Raw genomic sequence first — 17553 nt, 5'->3', positions numbered from 1 at the left:
ATCCCCTCGAATTTTCTTTGGCAACACAGGGATCAACCCTGTCACCTTTTTTTAGCAAAGTCCAAGACTTTGATCCATTCGGCCACTCGGATAGCCTGTTTTGGTGACATTATGTAGCACCTATTTGAATTCAGACATCGAAACCAATGTTTTATATTAACAAATGAAATGTTAGCTGCACTAGGAGAAGAGTGCATTTAAATCTTGACTAGAGAAGTAATTTGTTTTCTCCTTTTTAAATACAAAATCCCAGTTCAGCCTACAAATTAACAAAAAATTACTGCAAAGAATGCATTGTAATTAATATTGTAGCATTATGAATTTGCTAACTGCCATCTTGGCTTGATTTCAAACAGTTGTTGATGGGTTATTTATCATCCCAAATATTTTTTAAATACTAAAGTGATTGTAATTTAAATATCTAAGGCACTGTGGGATTATAAGTTTTCTTTCTAGTTTTGTAATTGTTGTAATTCGGAAATATGGCCCTGGGAATATGTCCACAATAGTCTGTTTGATAATGAATACGGTAATTTTTTAAATAGCCCTCTTAAACCACAAAAATAATTTACCTACAGTTTTTTAAATCACTCAATACTTAACTATAATTAATCTGTAGCCATATTTCAAGTAAAAAATATGCATTTAGAAAACGAATAGCTTATTCTTCACATATTTTACACCTTTGTGTTTTAAAGTAGAGCGGAAGTCACAGCATTGCTTCTCAAATAAGACATAATTATTTATTTAATTCTTTTAATTTATCAAACATTATTTAATGTACACTTTGAGTTACAAGTTTGATATGTAAAAACCACGTGGAAAAGTTTATTTCAGAAACTGAAAGTTTTCATGTCCCGGGTAGATCATATCAATCGACAGAATCTCTAGAACCCGTTGAGGCTAAGGACTCTTCCGAATTACTCCACAACACAGGTGAGTGTGATACGTCTGAAAACGGTTGATCTGAGTCCCATCGAGCTGACGTACTAGAAGGTGTGGTCGTCGGAGTTTCTGTTTCATCGATGGAAGAGCCCCAATCCATGATATCTGCAAAGTCAATGTCAATAACCTTAGCATGCTTGATGGATTTTATCGTGGATGAAAAGTTTGACCAATCCGATTCGGAAAGAAAATACAAAGGATGTTGGTGCATATTGCAGATGGCGCTGTCTGAGTAAAACCTGTACTTTGGTGGATCTTTGATCACGAATGCGTGACAATTCATGGGGCCTTTGACAACATTTGCGTACACAGTCCAATCCATTATCTTAACTCCTGCCCACCAATATCCCATATCGCCCTTCAAAAAGTTAAACATGTTGCCTCTATTTACTTGCTCTTTGACGGACAAACTGTCAGAAATCACTCTTCCGAGGAACCAAAATCCGTACACTAAAAGTTGGGAAAATTTTTCTTTGAATCTCTCTGGAGTTTGCTCAAAGTCTAATGCACACACTAATGACGGTTTTATCTTGGATTCAGCTCTCTCGGCAAGCAGTGCAATGAGCGGCATGAGTCTAGGAAGTGATAGGAAACCGACATTTTCTATGTAACTGCAGACATCCGGAACCCCCTTGGCTTTCATGAGTTCTTTACACAACTCGATGCTGGCTCTTTTCCCTATACAACCCGTGCGAAGAAATTTTACAAAATCATCCTTCTTGACTCTCCTTAGTTTTTGCTTGTAGATTGTGTAGACATGTAATAAATTGACAAATTTCTTTTCATCCTCGGACTCTTTGTTGACAACTACTGGATTTTCTACTTGGTTTTGTTGAGTTGACTTTGATGGATTTTCCACAGGTTGATTATTTTGGGCTGGCTTTGTCCTGAAATCAGATAAAAAAGTGTTTTTTAGCTAAGCTGCTGTCTTAAACGTATAGACATGTTCATCCTTTACAAAAATATTGTGAACTGTTAAAATCTGTTTAAAAGATTTCCCAAAGCTGTGTTTGTGTAGATATAATTTACCTAAGATTATTGTGCAGGCCAAAATATTAACTACAGTAGAACCCCGGTAAACCGAAATAAAGGGGGGAGAGCAATTTTGCAAAACCAACTTTTTGATTAACCCGTTATTTGCTAAAAATAGCCTAAGCTGTGTATGTGTACAATGTGTAGGAAAAATGAATTTAAAACAATGTCTATATACAGTGTTTTATTTCAACTACAAAATGTTACAATGGGTTAGAAAAGCCCCCAAGAGAGAGGGCCTTGGCGCTTCGCTTTGCTGTTTACATAATACTTATTGTACTTATATTTTAGCAATGAGTTAATTTATGGAACCATTTCGGTCGACCCGGGTTTCAGTTAACCCAATTTAGGTTAACCAGGGTTCTGCTGTAGGCCTAACTTACAAGTTTTCTTATAAAAGACAACAAATTTGGTTCTCTATGTTTTATGGCAAAGAAATTGGAACCTAAATTGTAGTTATAAAAAATACAAATATACCTAAGTAGACTGATTATGTGAATTATGATTTTACTAACAAAATATGTTTGATATTATTAATATCTAGTGAAGAAAATCCTAAAAACATTGAATTTTTACATTAACACAGGACGTTTCTTTAACTATCATGAAAAAGTGTGTTCACAGAGCAAAATTTTTGGGTATTGACAATCGGAACCCTCATATTGACTATTTCTAGGCCTATCTTCAAAATTACTAACTTAATTGACCTTGTGAGATGCCTAAGACACCAAATTCCAACTTAATTTAAAAAAAACACATACCGGTAGGTAGGCCTACCGTAGCCTACTTATTGCTGCTTACTTACAAACCATTATAAGAAAAGTTAATAAGATATTGGTCGATATTCTATGATGGATACAGCAAGATTAAAAACAAATTACAAAAAAAAGCTTTAAGGGTAATGAACGGATGAAATCGGAATGAGCACTGTAAAAAACTAGCGGATGCCTTATGATGACATTGTGTGAACGAAACGTGTCGCAAACTTAGAGAAATGAAATACCAGAAGGTAAAAACATCAATATTTATTAAAATTTGATATTCCAAGTGGGAAATGAATTTTAAAGTACCGTACTTTGTCAAGCAACTGGTGCGCCTCTTTAAGTTATGTTTTTAGCCTGGGGGCAAGTGTCTCGAACGTTGATGTGAGATGTAAGTTAGCCGTACAGGTTTAATTTCCAGCACATCCATTAAAACATTTAATTAATGGGTTTGGACCGCTTTCCCAAAAGTCTTCTTAGGCCCAGGGAACACGGTGTGACTGTTTTACAACTGTCATTGCAAACCAGTTTCGCTGTTTTGTAGTCACAAAACACAATACAAAATCACTCTTCACTATAACAAAATCAAAAACAGTGAAAAAAATATTGTATTTAAGTAATGTAATGTATTGCAGTGGGGAGGCGCATACAACGCAACTGGTTGTATGCGATTTCAAAAAACGTTTGAAACCAGTCACATACAACCGTGGGCCCGACGTTGTAGTTGCGTTGAAGACTTCAGTTGCAAGAGACCACGGGGTGTTTTTGTGGTGTTTGGTGGTATTTTAACGGTCGTGTAGTGTTTGTAGTGTTTAGAATTTCCTATCCGACTAGCTCTAGCTGCTACAAACAGTCTAGTACTAACATTCTTGCTCAAATAAGGGTGAACCCAATACTCTCTCAGTACCCTTCGCTGTCTTTGGTATTGATAATAGCTAATAACGTCTTCTTCGTCTGAGTCTGACGTAGTAAGCACACTTAAGGCCATAAAACAACGTAACTGCACTAAATTGACACTCCACTGATTGCACAATAGACGCAACTGTAGGCCTAGTTGTAAAACAGTCAATTCGTGTGTGGAGAGAAGCTTTGTTTCAGTTGCAAACTGGTTTCAGACGCAACTGGTTTGCAACAGTTGTTGTAAAACAGCCACACCGTGTGCGCTGGGCCTTACGCCTTCATTTAGAAATGCCACTTGTGTGGCTTAGGCCAAGTGCACACGGTGTGAAGGTTTTACAACAACTGTTGCAAACCAGTTGCGTCTGAAACCAGTTTTCAACTGAAACAAAGCTTCTGCACGCACGCGCAATTGGTTTGCAATGACAGTAGTAAAACAGTCACACCGTGTGCGCTGGGCCTAAAAAGTATTACAAATCTAGAAACAAACAAATACTTATGCAGAGCCAAATTGCACAATATTTTCTAGGATAACTCCTTGTAGGGCTTGTTGATACTTACCGGGTTTGTTTTGATTGTTTTTTCTTTCCGCCCATATTGAGAGGATGAGATATGTGTGTTAGGTTATAAGGACTAGACTAGTCAATAAATTGGAGACGATTAACTTAGATACTAAAACTCGGTAGTCGGTAACTGACAATTGAAAAGCATCTTAAATTTACAATAATGAGTAAGGATATACAAATACAATAAATTATTAAGTTGTGGAATACCAAATAACGAATGACCAAAAAATAGGAACAATAATACAAATGATTCAAAAAAAGAAATAATAAATGGACCAAGCAAATGGTTTCTTTTCCATAACCACAAAAGAAAGAACAGACAACACTGAACTTGTGAACTGATAGACAGTAGACAGACTTTGACTTTAGACTTGCCACCGCACAGCTGAGATATGATGTAGTGTAGCGGAGTACCATTTTTTTATGAAACGGCTTGGTTTACAACCGGTAGTTTAAAACCATGAAGCTTATGTTAGTGGATGTTACTTTTAGATTTTGATTTTTATGTCACTGCTTGGGGACCACGTCCAATAAAAGGTTATTTGAAAAAAGATCAGAAATTTCATACTAAACACATTATGTGTTTAAATGTCTTTTAATTCAACCCATGGTGACCGAATTCATTTTTATGTCCTCTATGACGGCCTGCAGGATCAGAGCTAGGAGTTTGCAAGACTATAGATTAAAAATTAATCTATGACAAGACGTTTTGGAACTTGAATACCGGTACCAGAACAACCAATAACAATTTTTAACTGATATTTAAAATATTTTTACAAAAAAGATTGTTTCTTAAAAAAATGATAATTTATTTTTCGTACTTTGGAAAAATATATTTATAGTGCGTATACATAACCATATTTTGAAACCCCCACTTCTCCATCCACCGAAGGTCCATAATATAGCGTTATAACTAGGGATTATAATAGACATTCATATCCCATGTTAATGTTGTAGCATAGACTAACTAAAATACTAGTATCTTTAATTTATGGCATTAATCAGATAGAATAAAAAAGAACTTACAGTATCTGAATATTGATTATTCGCCAGACTGTGCGATGTGCGACTGTCAATCGCCATACAATTTCGTTCAAGGCAATATAATTAATTTTACAAACAACCGTAGATTAGTTAGTATCCTGAATCTATGGTGCAACCATCAATCTACTACTGAACTCATCCAATACTCCAATAGGGCTTTAATTATACATCTGCCATTGTAGACATTTATAGTATGATTTTTTTTAGATAATGAATGTTGGTAGTCTACTTAATTTTGGCGCTCAACTGCAGATTTGGCGTCCGCGTAACATCAAACCACCAATAAGGCGAGCTTTAAAATACAGGCATAAAATATTCATACGCGCTCAAACGGTCACCGTGTTTCTGGTATCCTCCACACGATATTGTTTTATATTTTTAGTTGCTAAATAATATTAATTTGAATGATAAATATAGTTATTATTTACATTTAGTTCGGCTAACATTACTAAATGAATTTTCCAGAGAAACAACCAAGCTTGAACTTTGGAACTACTTTATGGAAAGGCTTTGCTTGTCCGTTAACAGTCCAAAATAATTGTGTCGGATTTGATTTTATTGAGCCAAGTTAGCGTTTTGCTTTGTTGTTTACAAGTGTGTTTGAGTTTAGTTTGTATAATGTAACTGGTCTAATGTAACTTTCCGCAGAATTTTACTTAGGTGAGTTATTAACAATATTAATATAATAGTTTATGGTACATTGGTTAATAACTGTCTCATATCACCTTTAAGTTGAAAGTGTCAACAGTCAAGCACCGGTAAACAAGTTACCACAAGTCTTGTCAATTACAATCTTCTTGGAATCATAAGTTTAATATGTAAGCATATATTCCATTTTTGTGACGAATTAAAATATCCGTTGACCGTTAATCTGTTTTAATATCGCATTGTTGAATGGTTTAGTGCAGCGCCCAATTTTTCTTTCAATATTGGCCTAGGCTAGGCCCTAGCATAGGCCTCTTCTTTGTTGATACACAGTTTGAACATTTTAATGCCTAGGATCAATAGGACATACGGTAAAACCTCACTTAACTTAACTTAGGCCTACTTGATAATTTGTGGACCTAACTTAGCAGTTGTCGAGTTAGCCTATCTAAGTTAAAAACTTAGACATTGGGGTAGGCCTAACTTACAGTTCCGCAGAGATCCTGCAATATAGCCTAGAGGCCCATTATCGGATGAATGACGTTAGAGTATAACTTATAGCCTATCTTATGAATAACTTAAGCCTAACTTATCTGATTCAATGTAGGGCCTAGGCCTATCATTTCTAACTTATGTTTAACTAAACTTACGTCCGGTAACAGGACGTGGATTAGGCGTCCGGTAGTTACTGTGATAACGTAACCTATCTTACCTAACTTGTTGATAGTGAAAAAAATCCAAAACTTAACCCTTTAAGTGCCACCCAACGATATATCGTTTTGCACAACACATCTGAATAGGCCTAATACTTCACAACGATATATCGTCGTTGCTAGTCTTACCTAAAAATACATTGCAACAATATATTGGACCGGCGCGACTTTTGATCATGTGAGTTTTAATGGGCATATCGGTTGACTCAGTTGTTAGGCCTATTATAAAACAATGATGATTTAAATTGATTTATCATATGATCGAGGCACGATAGGCCTATATTGTTTCATGGTACTTTTGGGATGAAAATTCATAAGTTACTTTTACAGATTTTTATTCTTGCGCACTAGGCTTCGCCCCCGCGGCAAGCCTGGCACTTTTCGGACGTAAGTTAGGCCTACCTAGTAAAAAACTCTCTGTCACTTTTCGGAAAATACTTATCAAAATAAATTTCTGGCACCCAAAGGGTTACAGTAACTTAATGACAGCCTTAAATCCTAACAAATGATGTACCGTAGGAATAGTTTTAAAAAAATTGCATTCTAAGCAAAATCTTTTGACAAAAAGTTAGCGCTACCGATGGGATTTGATCTGGATACCTCTTGGTCATCAGCCGAGTACTTTTTCGCCTACACTACGAACACCAATTGGTTGCTCATTGTATTGTTGTGTGGTAATAGTGTTCCGGGCCCTAACAACCCAGTAACATCACTGCTGGACGCCTAATCCACCTCCGATTACCGTACGCGTATCCTCTGCTTTTATTCACTAGGTAGCCTAAGTTAAGTTAGGCTATAGGCGTATGTATAAACATCGAATAAAGTTATGATCAAAACTATCTATAAAAACAGTAAACGTAGGTAGGCCTAACTTATATTAAAAAGCTAACTTCAAGTTATGATAACTTTTAGTCTTTTTTAGTTTTTAATAAATTAAAGTAAGTTACTGATGATAGGCCTAAAAATGCATAGGATTTTAAAATTAATTGTTTCCCCCCATCTTTAATCATAATTTAAGGTACTTTCCTGTTAAAGGGAACATTCATTAACTTGTTATTGACGTGATTTTTTCTCTCGATATATCAATATTTTTGTTTTTCTTTACAATCCATAAAAAATTAACTTTAATCTATATAATTAATACGCTACATGAAAATATGTCGGTTGAACTCCTCCGCCATTTCTTAACCGATTTTATCCATTGACGTCTCATTGGAAAGAGCGTGTCAAGTAGATTTGCAAACTGGCCTTACATTTTTTTTAAAGTCCCATGGGCTCTGCCCCAGTGGCTTTGAAGTTCCCATGTTATCCTTATGAAGAACATAATTGTTTACATTTTGATCAGCTGTATAATTTAATTGTTGTTATTTATTTTTTAAATTCAATGAAACGCATTGAGTACATTTATTTACTATTTGGGTTTGTGTAAACATAACCCCAATACGGATCGTGATAGTATGGTTGTATCTATTTGTGAATTTATCGTTGTTTTGTGTCGCTATGACGGATCGTGTTAGCATTAGGCTATTGTAACTTAAATTTGTGCATTTATCGTTGTTTTGTGTAGCTATAATTTGTTTATTTGTTGTTTTATTCTTTTAATTGCCTCCGACGCGACGACAACGACACATATAGACAGGAGGTGTAATCATGATAACGACCGCAGCTACAGAACAGTGGCGCGTAATAGGCTTAACTCATCACAGTCAGCACCTGACCCTGGACCATCTCAACTATTAGGTTACAAATGCGCCCCAACACTACCCCAAAACGACTTTTCGTTCTCAATTGGCCCTCTATCAATGACCTGTGTTTGCCTGTACAGCGAAGCATTTTGAGAAGGAGAAAACCGGCCGGAATGCTTTAGGTTTATCAATAACGAAGATAAACATGGTCTGTGTTACACACCAGCAATCTTTGAGTTGACTCTTTTAAACTCATTGTAAATATGACTGTTATTCGTTTTGAAATAACTCCTGTAATACTTTGCAATTGCTCGAATTCGAGCAACATGTACACTAGTATGGATTAAGAAATGAAACTGTTCTAAACTAACCTAACATAACCAGTGACCAAACTTGCTGTACTGGTACCATTTAAAAATTCCGTTTGATAACAAAAAGGCAAGTGGGGAATATTAAACGGATTTTTAAATGTTACAGTAAGTTTGGTTAGTTTTGTTAGGTTAGTTTAGAACAGTTTCATTTGAATACATTTTCTAAAATTATTGTTGATAGGGCCTACTGAACAGTATCGTTGTTGTCAGCTGATAGGTTTCAATTCGTTAATATCGATAGGCCTACATCAAGAAATAAATCATCGATAATAATGAATGTTCCCTTTAACAGGAAAGTAGGCCTAAGTACCTAAGTTAGTTTTAAGAAAAGGTTACTTTAATAAATTAAGGATAAATTAAATCGCAAAAAGATTCTTTAATGTTTTTGATTAGCCTACTGTTATTCATACGGTATGGTTTTTATAAGTTACATAATGGATGCAATATTTAAATATAACTTAAAGTCGCCTAACTTAAGATATCAAAATTGAAAATTCGTTTGGATACACTTATATAGTAATTATCTATACTTAATTAAGTAAGGTACCAATAAATGAATAGCCACATGAAGTTAAGTTAAGCAGGCTAATTTTAGCGAATTTCCCATATAGGGAATAAGCTATTACCGTAGTACTCATGGTATGACCTGGACCCGAGACCGATCTAATTTTTCATTTTGAGGTCCCTAGAGGCCAAAAACACCATCCGTTCAAATTCATATATATATATATTTATATATATATATATTTATGTGTCCGTTAGCGCGATAACTCGAGCAAAAATGATTCGATTTTGATGAAATTTGGTACAAACGTGTAAACCTACGTTTATTCGAACGAGTTCGCGATCCAGCATAATCGGACCATGGGAACAGGGGTTTATGGGGGGTTTTATGGGGTAAAAATGTGATTTTCCCATTTTTTACCCTAAAAACAAAAAATTTTGCAATTTCTTTCTAAACCGTTTTGTAGAGCTTAAAAAAAGAAATAATTTAGTATATTGAAGCGCTGTTGTATGTGTTGTGCCCTTAAATATATTAAATTAAAACCCATTTTGTTAGAGCCACTTCTTTCATTGTATTTAATAACAAAATTCAAAATTTAAAGTAAACATGAAACAATAATATATCAAACCAGATGACAAGCAATAAACAAACTATTAATGTAGACCTCAGGACATCTCCCTCTTAAAGTTCTTCTATGAACCTCTTGGCAGGTTTAACAATTCTGGTAGGTCTGTGTATGGTTGAAGAATGATTATGTAGGTTGGATCTTAGTGTATGTGTCTGTCTTGGAGGAAGTGTCTGTGTATGGGGGTTTTCTTTATCAGGATTTTCTCTTTCTCCAGAGGAGAACATAGGGAATAAGAATTTTGAATTCCTGATATATCTTCCTCCCTTTTTTGTTTCAACGTTATATTTCCTGTTCTCTAACTTCTCCTTGATTACCCCTTCTTCTCTTCGGTCCGATACCCAAACTTTAGCGTTTTCTGGGTAATCCTTGACCTGGGTCACTCTATGTCTTTTATTGAACTGTTGTTCCTGTTTCCTCTTTTCTTCCATTTGTCTAAGTCTATATCTATTGTGATTTGGAGTGGCTGGAAGTAGAGTTGCTTTATTCACTGGTAGATTTGTTCTTAAAATCCGTCCCATTAATAGTTGTGATGGGCTATAACCACATTCCTTTGGCGTCGTATTGTATGCCAATAAGCCCAGATGTCTATCCTTACACTTCTTTAATATGTTTTTGAAGATTTTCACACCACTTTCAGCTTGACGATTGCACTGATGATGGTATGGTGAACTAGTTTCCACTGTGAAGTCGTATTCTGATTTGAATAGTTCCCATTCTTCTGATAGAAATTGCACACCTGAGTCTGATCTAATTGACTCGGGGATGCCATGCTTTTCATACGATGTCTTCATTGATTTAATCAATATTGCCGTTGAACAGTTAGATACCTTATATACATCGATGTATTTGGAATAATAATCCATGAGAATTATGTATTTATCATTGTTGAATTCACAAAAATCTACTCCGATTTTCTGCCAGGGTCTTTCAGGAACCTCTGTAGGAATCATAGGATGGCGAGGAGGCACTCTGTCAGTAATGCATTGCGGGCAATAGGTTACTTTTTGTTCGATGTGATTATTAATTTTGGGCCACCATACTGACATTTTAGCCCTTTCTTTACATCTTTTAATACCTTGATGACCTTGATGAATATTATCTAACATTTCTTTTCTCAAGGATGGAGGAATCGCTATTTGATTATTTCTCATAAGTATATCTTCATTGATCGACAATTCTGCTTGATGATCCCAGTATTCTTTTAATCTTTCATTTAATAGGTTCTTATTTTTAGGCCATCCTTGAATTGTAATATCTAACAATTCCTGTAATTCTTCTCTTTGATTTTTTATTATTACATCTAATTTATTAGATGATACTGGGATTGATTGAACTACTGTTCTTACACATGCTTCTGCTTCTTCTGCAAGTTTCTCAATATCTTCCTCTTCAGTTTTGTTGATTGGCGCTCTTGATAACGTGTCGGCAGTTGTTAATTGTTTTCCTGGTACCCACAATATGTCGTACGAATATCTCATTAATCTCATTTTAAATCTCTGAACTCTTAGCGGCAGTTCATCCAAACCCTTACTACTTAAAAGAGGAATCAGAGGTTTATGATCAGTTTGAATTTGAAACTTCAATCCTGTTATAAAATTTTTGAAACGTTCACATGCCCATACTATTGCATAAGCCTCCTTTTCAATTTGTGCATATTTCTGTTGAGTCGGTGTTAAGCTCTTTGATGCGTAGGCCACAGGTTTTAAATGTCCTTGATGTTCTTGCAAAAGTGTTGCACCCAAACCATAAGCTGATGAATCGGCCAAAATTATAGTTCTCCTTTTCAAATTGAATGGTATTAAGGCAGGAGTTGTTTGTAAACTCTTTAAGGCTGTTTTAAATGATTGTTCTTGACTAGGACCCCAAACAAAAGCCCTATCTTTTTTTAGTAGTTCCCTCAGTGGTTGAACGATATCAGCAAGGTTTTCTATGAATTTTCCGACATGATTCAACATCCCTAGAAATCTCCTAACACTTCCCACATCACTGGGTGTGGGGAAATCGATTATTGCTTGTAAGTGTTTGGGATCTGATTGAATCATACCAGAAGAAATAATGTGACCTAAGAATGAAATCTTTGTTTTTCCTATTTCACACTTGTCATTTAAGGTAACTCCTTCTTTTTCCAATTCTTGTAATACTCGGTCTAGTCTGCTGTCATGCTCGGGTTTATTTTCTCCGGTAATTAAAATATCATCCATATAACACAAATTTCCTGGGATGTCTCCAATAATACTTTTCATCCTGTTACAAAATATTTCCGGGGCTGTTGGAATTCCGAAGGGAAGTCTTTTAAAACAAAATCTACCAAATGGTGTTATAAATGTTGTCAATTTTGAGGAACCATCATCTAGCAGTATTTGCCAAAACCCCGAATTAGCATCTAATTTTGAATACCATTTGGAATTCCCTAGACATCTAAGTAAGTCCTCAACAGTATTAAAAACGTTATTTTCTCTCTGTAAATGGTTGTTTAAAGCTGAAGGATCAATGCATATTCTTACACTGCCATTAGGTTTAGGTCTTACTACCATTGGATGACACCACTCCGTAGGTCCGCAAACTTCTTCAATGATTCCCGCTTCAACCATTCTTTTAAGATCATTTTTCACTTTTTCTCTTAATGGAATAGGTATGTTTCTAGGAGTTTTTAACTCCATCGGTACCGCATTTTGTTTCAGTTTAAGTTGAGCTCCTTTCTTCATCTTACCAATCCCATTAAATAAACTTGGATATTTATTCTTGATCTTCTGTAGGTCTGTGTTGATATTCTGGTTGCTACAATATTCACTTGACTGAATGTCATTTTTAACTCCTCTGATGACCCTTAAGAACCCTAGGGCTGAGATGCATGGTTTCCCAATCAATGCTTCCTCTTGACCATTGATCACATATATTGTTTGACGAGTTGTTTTATTCTTATACTGAATTACACCTTCAAATTTACCTAAAACTGTTAAATACTTCCCCCCAGGTGTTTTTAAAACAATGTTTGATTTAGTCAATAATTTGTTTCTAGCCATTCTTGGAGGCACAATCGTCACGTCGGCTCCACTGTCAATCTTGAAATGTTCCAATTTCCCATCAAGTTTTACATCAATTTCAAATTCATTCTGTTTATTGTAGTTCCTTGTTGTCGCTCTTATTTTCTTAACTTCAGCTCTGTTAATGTAATACCCGTCCTCGCTTCTATTATCCTGTTCCAATCTGTTCTCGGTATTTTCCTGAATTTTATTCAGGGTTGGGTTTCTGTATTTATTGTTCTGATTTCTGTATTTATTATTCTGTCTCTTTTTACAACATCGGCTGAAGTGTCCTTGCAATCCACAGTAGTAGCATTCAATATTCTGAGCAGGACATTCCTCCTTAGGATGCCTCTGTCCTCCACAGTAAAAACAATTAGAAGTATATTGTCTTATGTTTTGTTTCAAGTTCGGATGTTTTTTCACTTGGTCTATTTCTGCAAAATCTTGTTCTCTTGATCTGTTAACAGTAATTTGTTGGTTCTTTATAATTTCACTTTGTTTCAATCTATTTATTGTTTCATGCAAGGTTAGGTCAGCAATCAGTTGAAGTTCCTTAGATAACTTTGAATCTGTTATTCCAACAATGAGTTTATCCCTAATAAGGCTGTCTTTCATGTCTTTGTAATCACATGAAGAAGCTAATTGATGTACATCTGTTATAAAATCGGATATCGGTTCATTTTGCTTTTGTACTCGTTGATTGAATTTCGCTCTCTCATAGGTCAAATTCACCCTTGGTGTAAAATACTTATTAAGTTTTTCCACCACTTTATCATAAGTATTTTCATCTTCTTCTGTTACTCCTGCTGCTATTAATACATTTTCTGCATTATCACCCATGGATATTATAAGGAAATTTACTTGCTTTTCTCCATCTATTTGATCTAAATTGGTAGCATTTCTGTACCTATTGAACTTTTTTAACCATGGGTCCCAATCTTCTGGTTTAAAGGAGTATTTATCAATGAAGCCCAATGTTGCTGAATGTTGTGTCATTTTAGATGTTTGTCTTCTTACTGTTATATCTGAGTTTTCTGAGTCTGACATTGTAATGCAGCATATATATTAGACACCCTGTTAGTCAATTTATTGGGTCTTTACCGCTGCCACCATGTTGTGCCCTTAAATATATTAAATTAAAACCCATTTTGTTAGAGCCACTTCTTTCATTGTATTTAATAACAAAATTCAAAACTTAAAGTAAACATGAAACAATAATATATCAAACCAGATGACAAGCAATAAACAAACTATTAATGTAGACCTCAGGACAGTATGCCTAACGGTCACGGAGAAAATTCAAAAATAGTTTAATTTAAAATTCCCATGTTATTCTTATGGAGAAAATAAAAATTGTTGTAGTTTACTTGTTTATGGATATATATTGATAAAATTTGGCAAATTTATTTATTTCATCCCATACTATTCACGTATGATCAAAAAACACTTTTTACCTTCCCCATAGCAGCAAACCTAAGCACTTGTTAAATCTAATGTTATTTAAATAGGGTATAAATATGTCTTATTTATGGAAATATTTGAGTAAAAATGTAATCAGACAAGTTGAAATTCGCTTAGTCTGCAGGTTTGCTGCGGCGGGGGTATTTACATAAGTTATTGGTTAAATTTGTTATTTACAAGCCTAATATGAGTAACTTTTAAATATTGAGTAGCCTACCGGTAGGTTGTTTTAAACAATAACTTATTCGGTAACTTACCTACGGTAAATCTGAGCACCCTGGACTTTTCTTTTAAGCCTTCCTAAACCATTCCTATGATTCTAATAAGTAATAAGATAAGTTACCGGTAACTTACATTCAAAACATTTTTGAGGTGCGGAAACCATTGCAAATTGTGAAAATACACTGGACCAACTAATTTTCTCAAGGCACGTAGCAAATCGCACGTCAAGGAATAAGAAGCGGAGTGATACAGACCCGGTGACTACTCACTCAATTGCTTTGGCTTTTTAGTGTTACCAGCTATTCATTCATTTATTATGATTGTTTATAGGCTAACTTATTACCTAATGTTTAGTTTTGAAAAATTTATTTGTTCTAAATTAACTTTTTTTAGTTAACAAAACCTAACGAAACCTTGCTGTATGATTTCATATATCGGTTTCATAAGAGAAAAGGCATGCGTATGGGATAGCCAGGCCGGGATTTTTTTGGAAGCAAGCATTTCCGCTACTAAACAAAAACCATTTTATAACTCTTTGAGTGTCTCGAGCGGGTGAAGCAATTTTATTTGAAGTTGGCTAGGCCTGCATGTGGTGTTGCGTACCTAAGAGGCGGTTCACGAGTACGGGGTTTCGTGGCCCGCGGTTATCGTTGATCTCGACCAATTTTAACCGACGGTCAAAAAGTGGGTTCACGACATAGAGCGTTAGCCGAGATCAAGCTTAGCCGAGACCAACGCTGGCCGTCGATCAAGAGCAGGGATTAACTGGGAATTTTCGTTGGGAGGTTGGCAACAGCCACCTGCCGCGCCGCTGCTCGCGGTCGACGAGCCCCAAAACAAGAGGATGACATTGCGTCATAATGATTGGTTCATAAATTATTATAATTAAACAGAGTATTTACTGATATCGTATAAAAGATTGTGGACTTGCACTTGAATTCAATATATACTAAAGTTTAAGGTTACTCAATTTATCATTGAATTATGAATAACACACTTTTACTGAATACATTGAATCGGGAAAATGCAATTATGTTTTTAAAAAAGTTTATACAAATCTTGGTAATGTTTGCAATAAAATTCGATTACCAATTATGTTCAAAAATAAGACATACTTTATCAGGTTTGCAGTTGTATCCAAACGTTCAAATTATTTAATAAAATGACTGGTCTTTTCAAAGATTTATGAATATCTTTTATGTATCAGTAATTTGTATAAAAAATAAATTTCTAACAACAACTGGCTATTATAGGAGCAGAGATGCCTTCATACGTATACAGTAATAAACGTAAATATAAAATGGCAAACCTACAATAACATTTTATGACACCAAGATATTTTAAATCGGTTCACAATTGGGGCTACAAACAGCACAGGCCTAAGAACTAAGCCCCTAAGAACATTTGCGCGTGCCAGACGGGCAGAGCGCAGCCCTAAGCATGAGAAAACAGGTTATAATTTAAAAAATATTTTGTTGTAATACAACGTTTTGTATATTTAACTATATAATTTATCTTTTGCCTCAGCAAATTGAAGCAATTTATTGTAAATCCCGATATGACAAATATTAAGACATTATCAGATGAAAAGGTCTTTCTTTAACAAATCTTAAATCATAAACATAATAATATAAACATATAATTTAAAACATACAAAATAAAATTTGGATACTTAAATAAAATGACCTATGTTTTATATGAATTTTATGGCGGAACAAAAATTGAACTAATTTTATACAATAAAAAATCTTAGACAAACCTAAAAGTGTTTGATGGAACCATTTTTATTTTGATATTATTCAGCTGAAATAAAAGGATTCAAAATTGCTAAAATAAATATAAAGAATTTACAAAATAAGATTCGATTGCAATTTAAATTTATATGAATATGTTAAGCTATTAGTTATATTTTTACTTGGTAATAATTAATCAAAATGCCTCAACAGTTACTTTTTACGATGTTTTGCATGTTTTCGGCTATCAGTAGTAAAAAAATTAAAAAAATAAATATCGTGTTGAGGGTAATGAAATTGTTCGGAATTTAATGTGCCGAATCCGAATATAACATTCTTTTTGCTAACAAAAAAACAATAAACGAGCAAATGAGATAATCCCGACATGATGTCACCTTAACCCTGCCCCCTAGCAGGGTTAAGATGAAGACCAAAACCATTGTTATTTACCGCTCGAGATTATCCAGTTTGCGCTAGACTATGACTCGTGAACCCGACATTTGGCCCGGGGTTTTCTCTAATTGAACCCGTGAAGCCGACTTTTTGCGCTCGGGTTTATCCCTGTCATAATTGGGTGAAGTTTATCTGTCTGCGCTCGAGCGCGGGTAACCTCGTACTCGTGAAGCCGATTCCAAGCCGCGGCGCAAAAAACCGGCTATAACTGGATTATGCGCTCGAACTAAGGATAACCCGTGACTCGTGAACCGCCTCTAAGTGTGCCATTTCTTCACATAAATGTAGAGGTGTTTAGAAAAATCGTCATAAAATACTTATTTATAAACACTTTTAGCCTAAATTTGTTTTGTTTTGTAGATTATTAGATCGTGCATTGTAAAATACTAATTTTAGTTGGGGTTTTGTGAGTTAAAATAAAATATTTTCATGGACAAGACAGAAATGTGGTGCAGTTTATCAAGTTTGAGTTAAAATAACATGACTTAGGCCTTAAATTTAAAGCTAGGCCTATTTATTTACATTCAATTTACATTAATTTTAAATAGCCATTAAAAACCAAAGAGAAGTCATTTATAACAAATCTATTAGGCTATATATGTCAAAAAAATATGTATCATTTGTACAAAAGGGGTCATAAAAGATTTTAGGCCCTACCCGAGCAAACACCTAAATCATGCTCTAAGATTTGTGTCGTTACAGAAAAAACTATATCATTTTACATTTGACTGTATTTTATGTTGTTACAGTATTATAAGTTTATAATTTGAATTACCGGTACTATTAGAAGACATGCACAAAATATACAAACGGTCAAAATAAATCATGCACCTATAGGCCTAAGTTACCAAGTCCAGTTACCGGTA

General features: G+C 34.8%; 2 protein-coding genes across 2 annotated transcripts in view; both read right to left on the bottom strand.

The window, feature by feature from the left end:
* The window catches only part of LOC128993248 (WASH complex subunit 3), a 45498-nt gene that overhangs the window by 17110 nt on the left and 10835 nt on the right, over positions 1-17553 (bottom strand). The gene's annotated exons all lie outside the window — the stretch shown is intronic.
* LOC128993243 (uncharacterized) lies at positions 742-4526 on the bottom strand. Its single transcript, XM_054417021.1, has 2 exons — positions 4197-4526; positions 742-1832 (listed from the first exon to the last, which is right to left on the bottom strand). The coding sequence occupies exons 1-2, from the start codon at positions 4229-4231 to the stop codon at positions 872-874; spliced, it is 996 nt and encodes a 331-aa protein (XP_054272996.1). The 5' UTR covers positions 4232-4526; the 3' UTR covers positions 742-871.

This window comes from Macrosteles quadrilineatus, unplaced genomic scaffold, assembly GCF_028750875.1.
Source record: "Macrosteles quadrilineatus isolate MER2022 unplaced genomic scaffold, UCM_ALF_1.0 Scaffold_1__1_contigs__length_201487025, whole genome shotgun sequence".
In the NCBI taxonomy this organism is placed as follows: domain Eukaryota; kingdom Metazoa; phylum Arthropoda; class Insecta; order Hemiptera; family Cicadellidae; genus Macrosteles; species Macrosteles quadrilineatus.
This window is presented reverse-complemented; position numbering and strand designations above follow the sequence as displayed.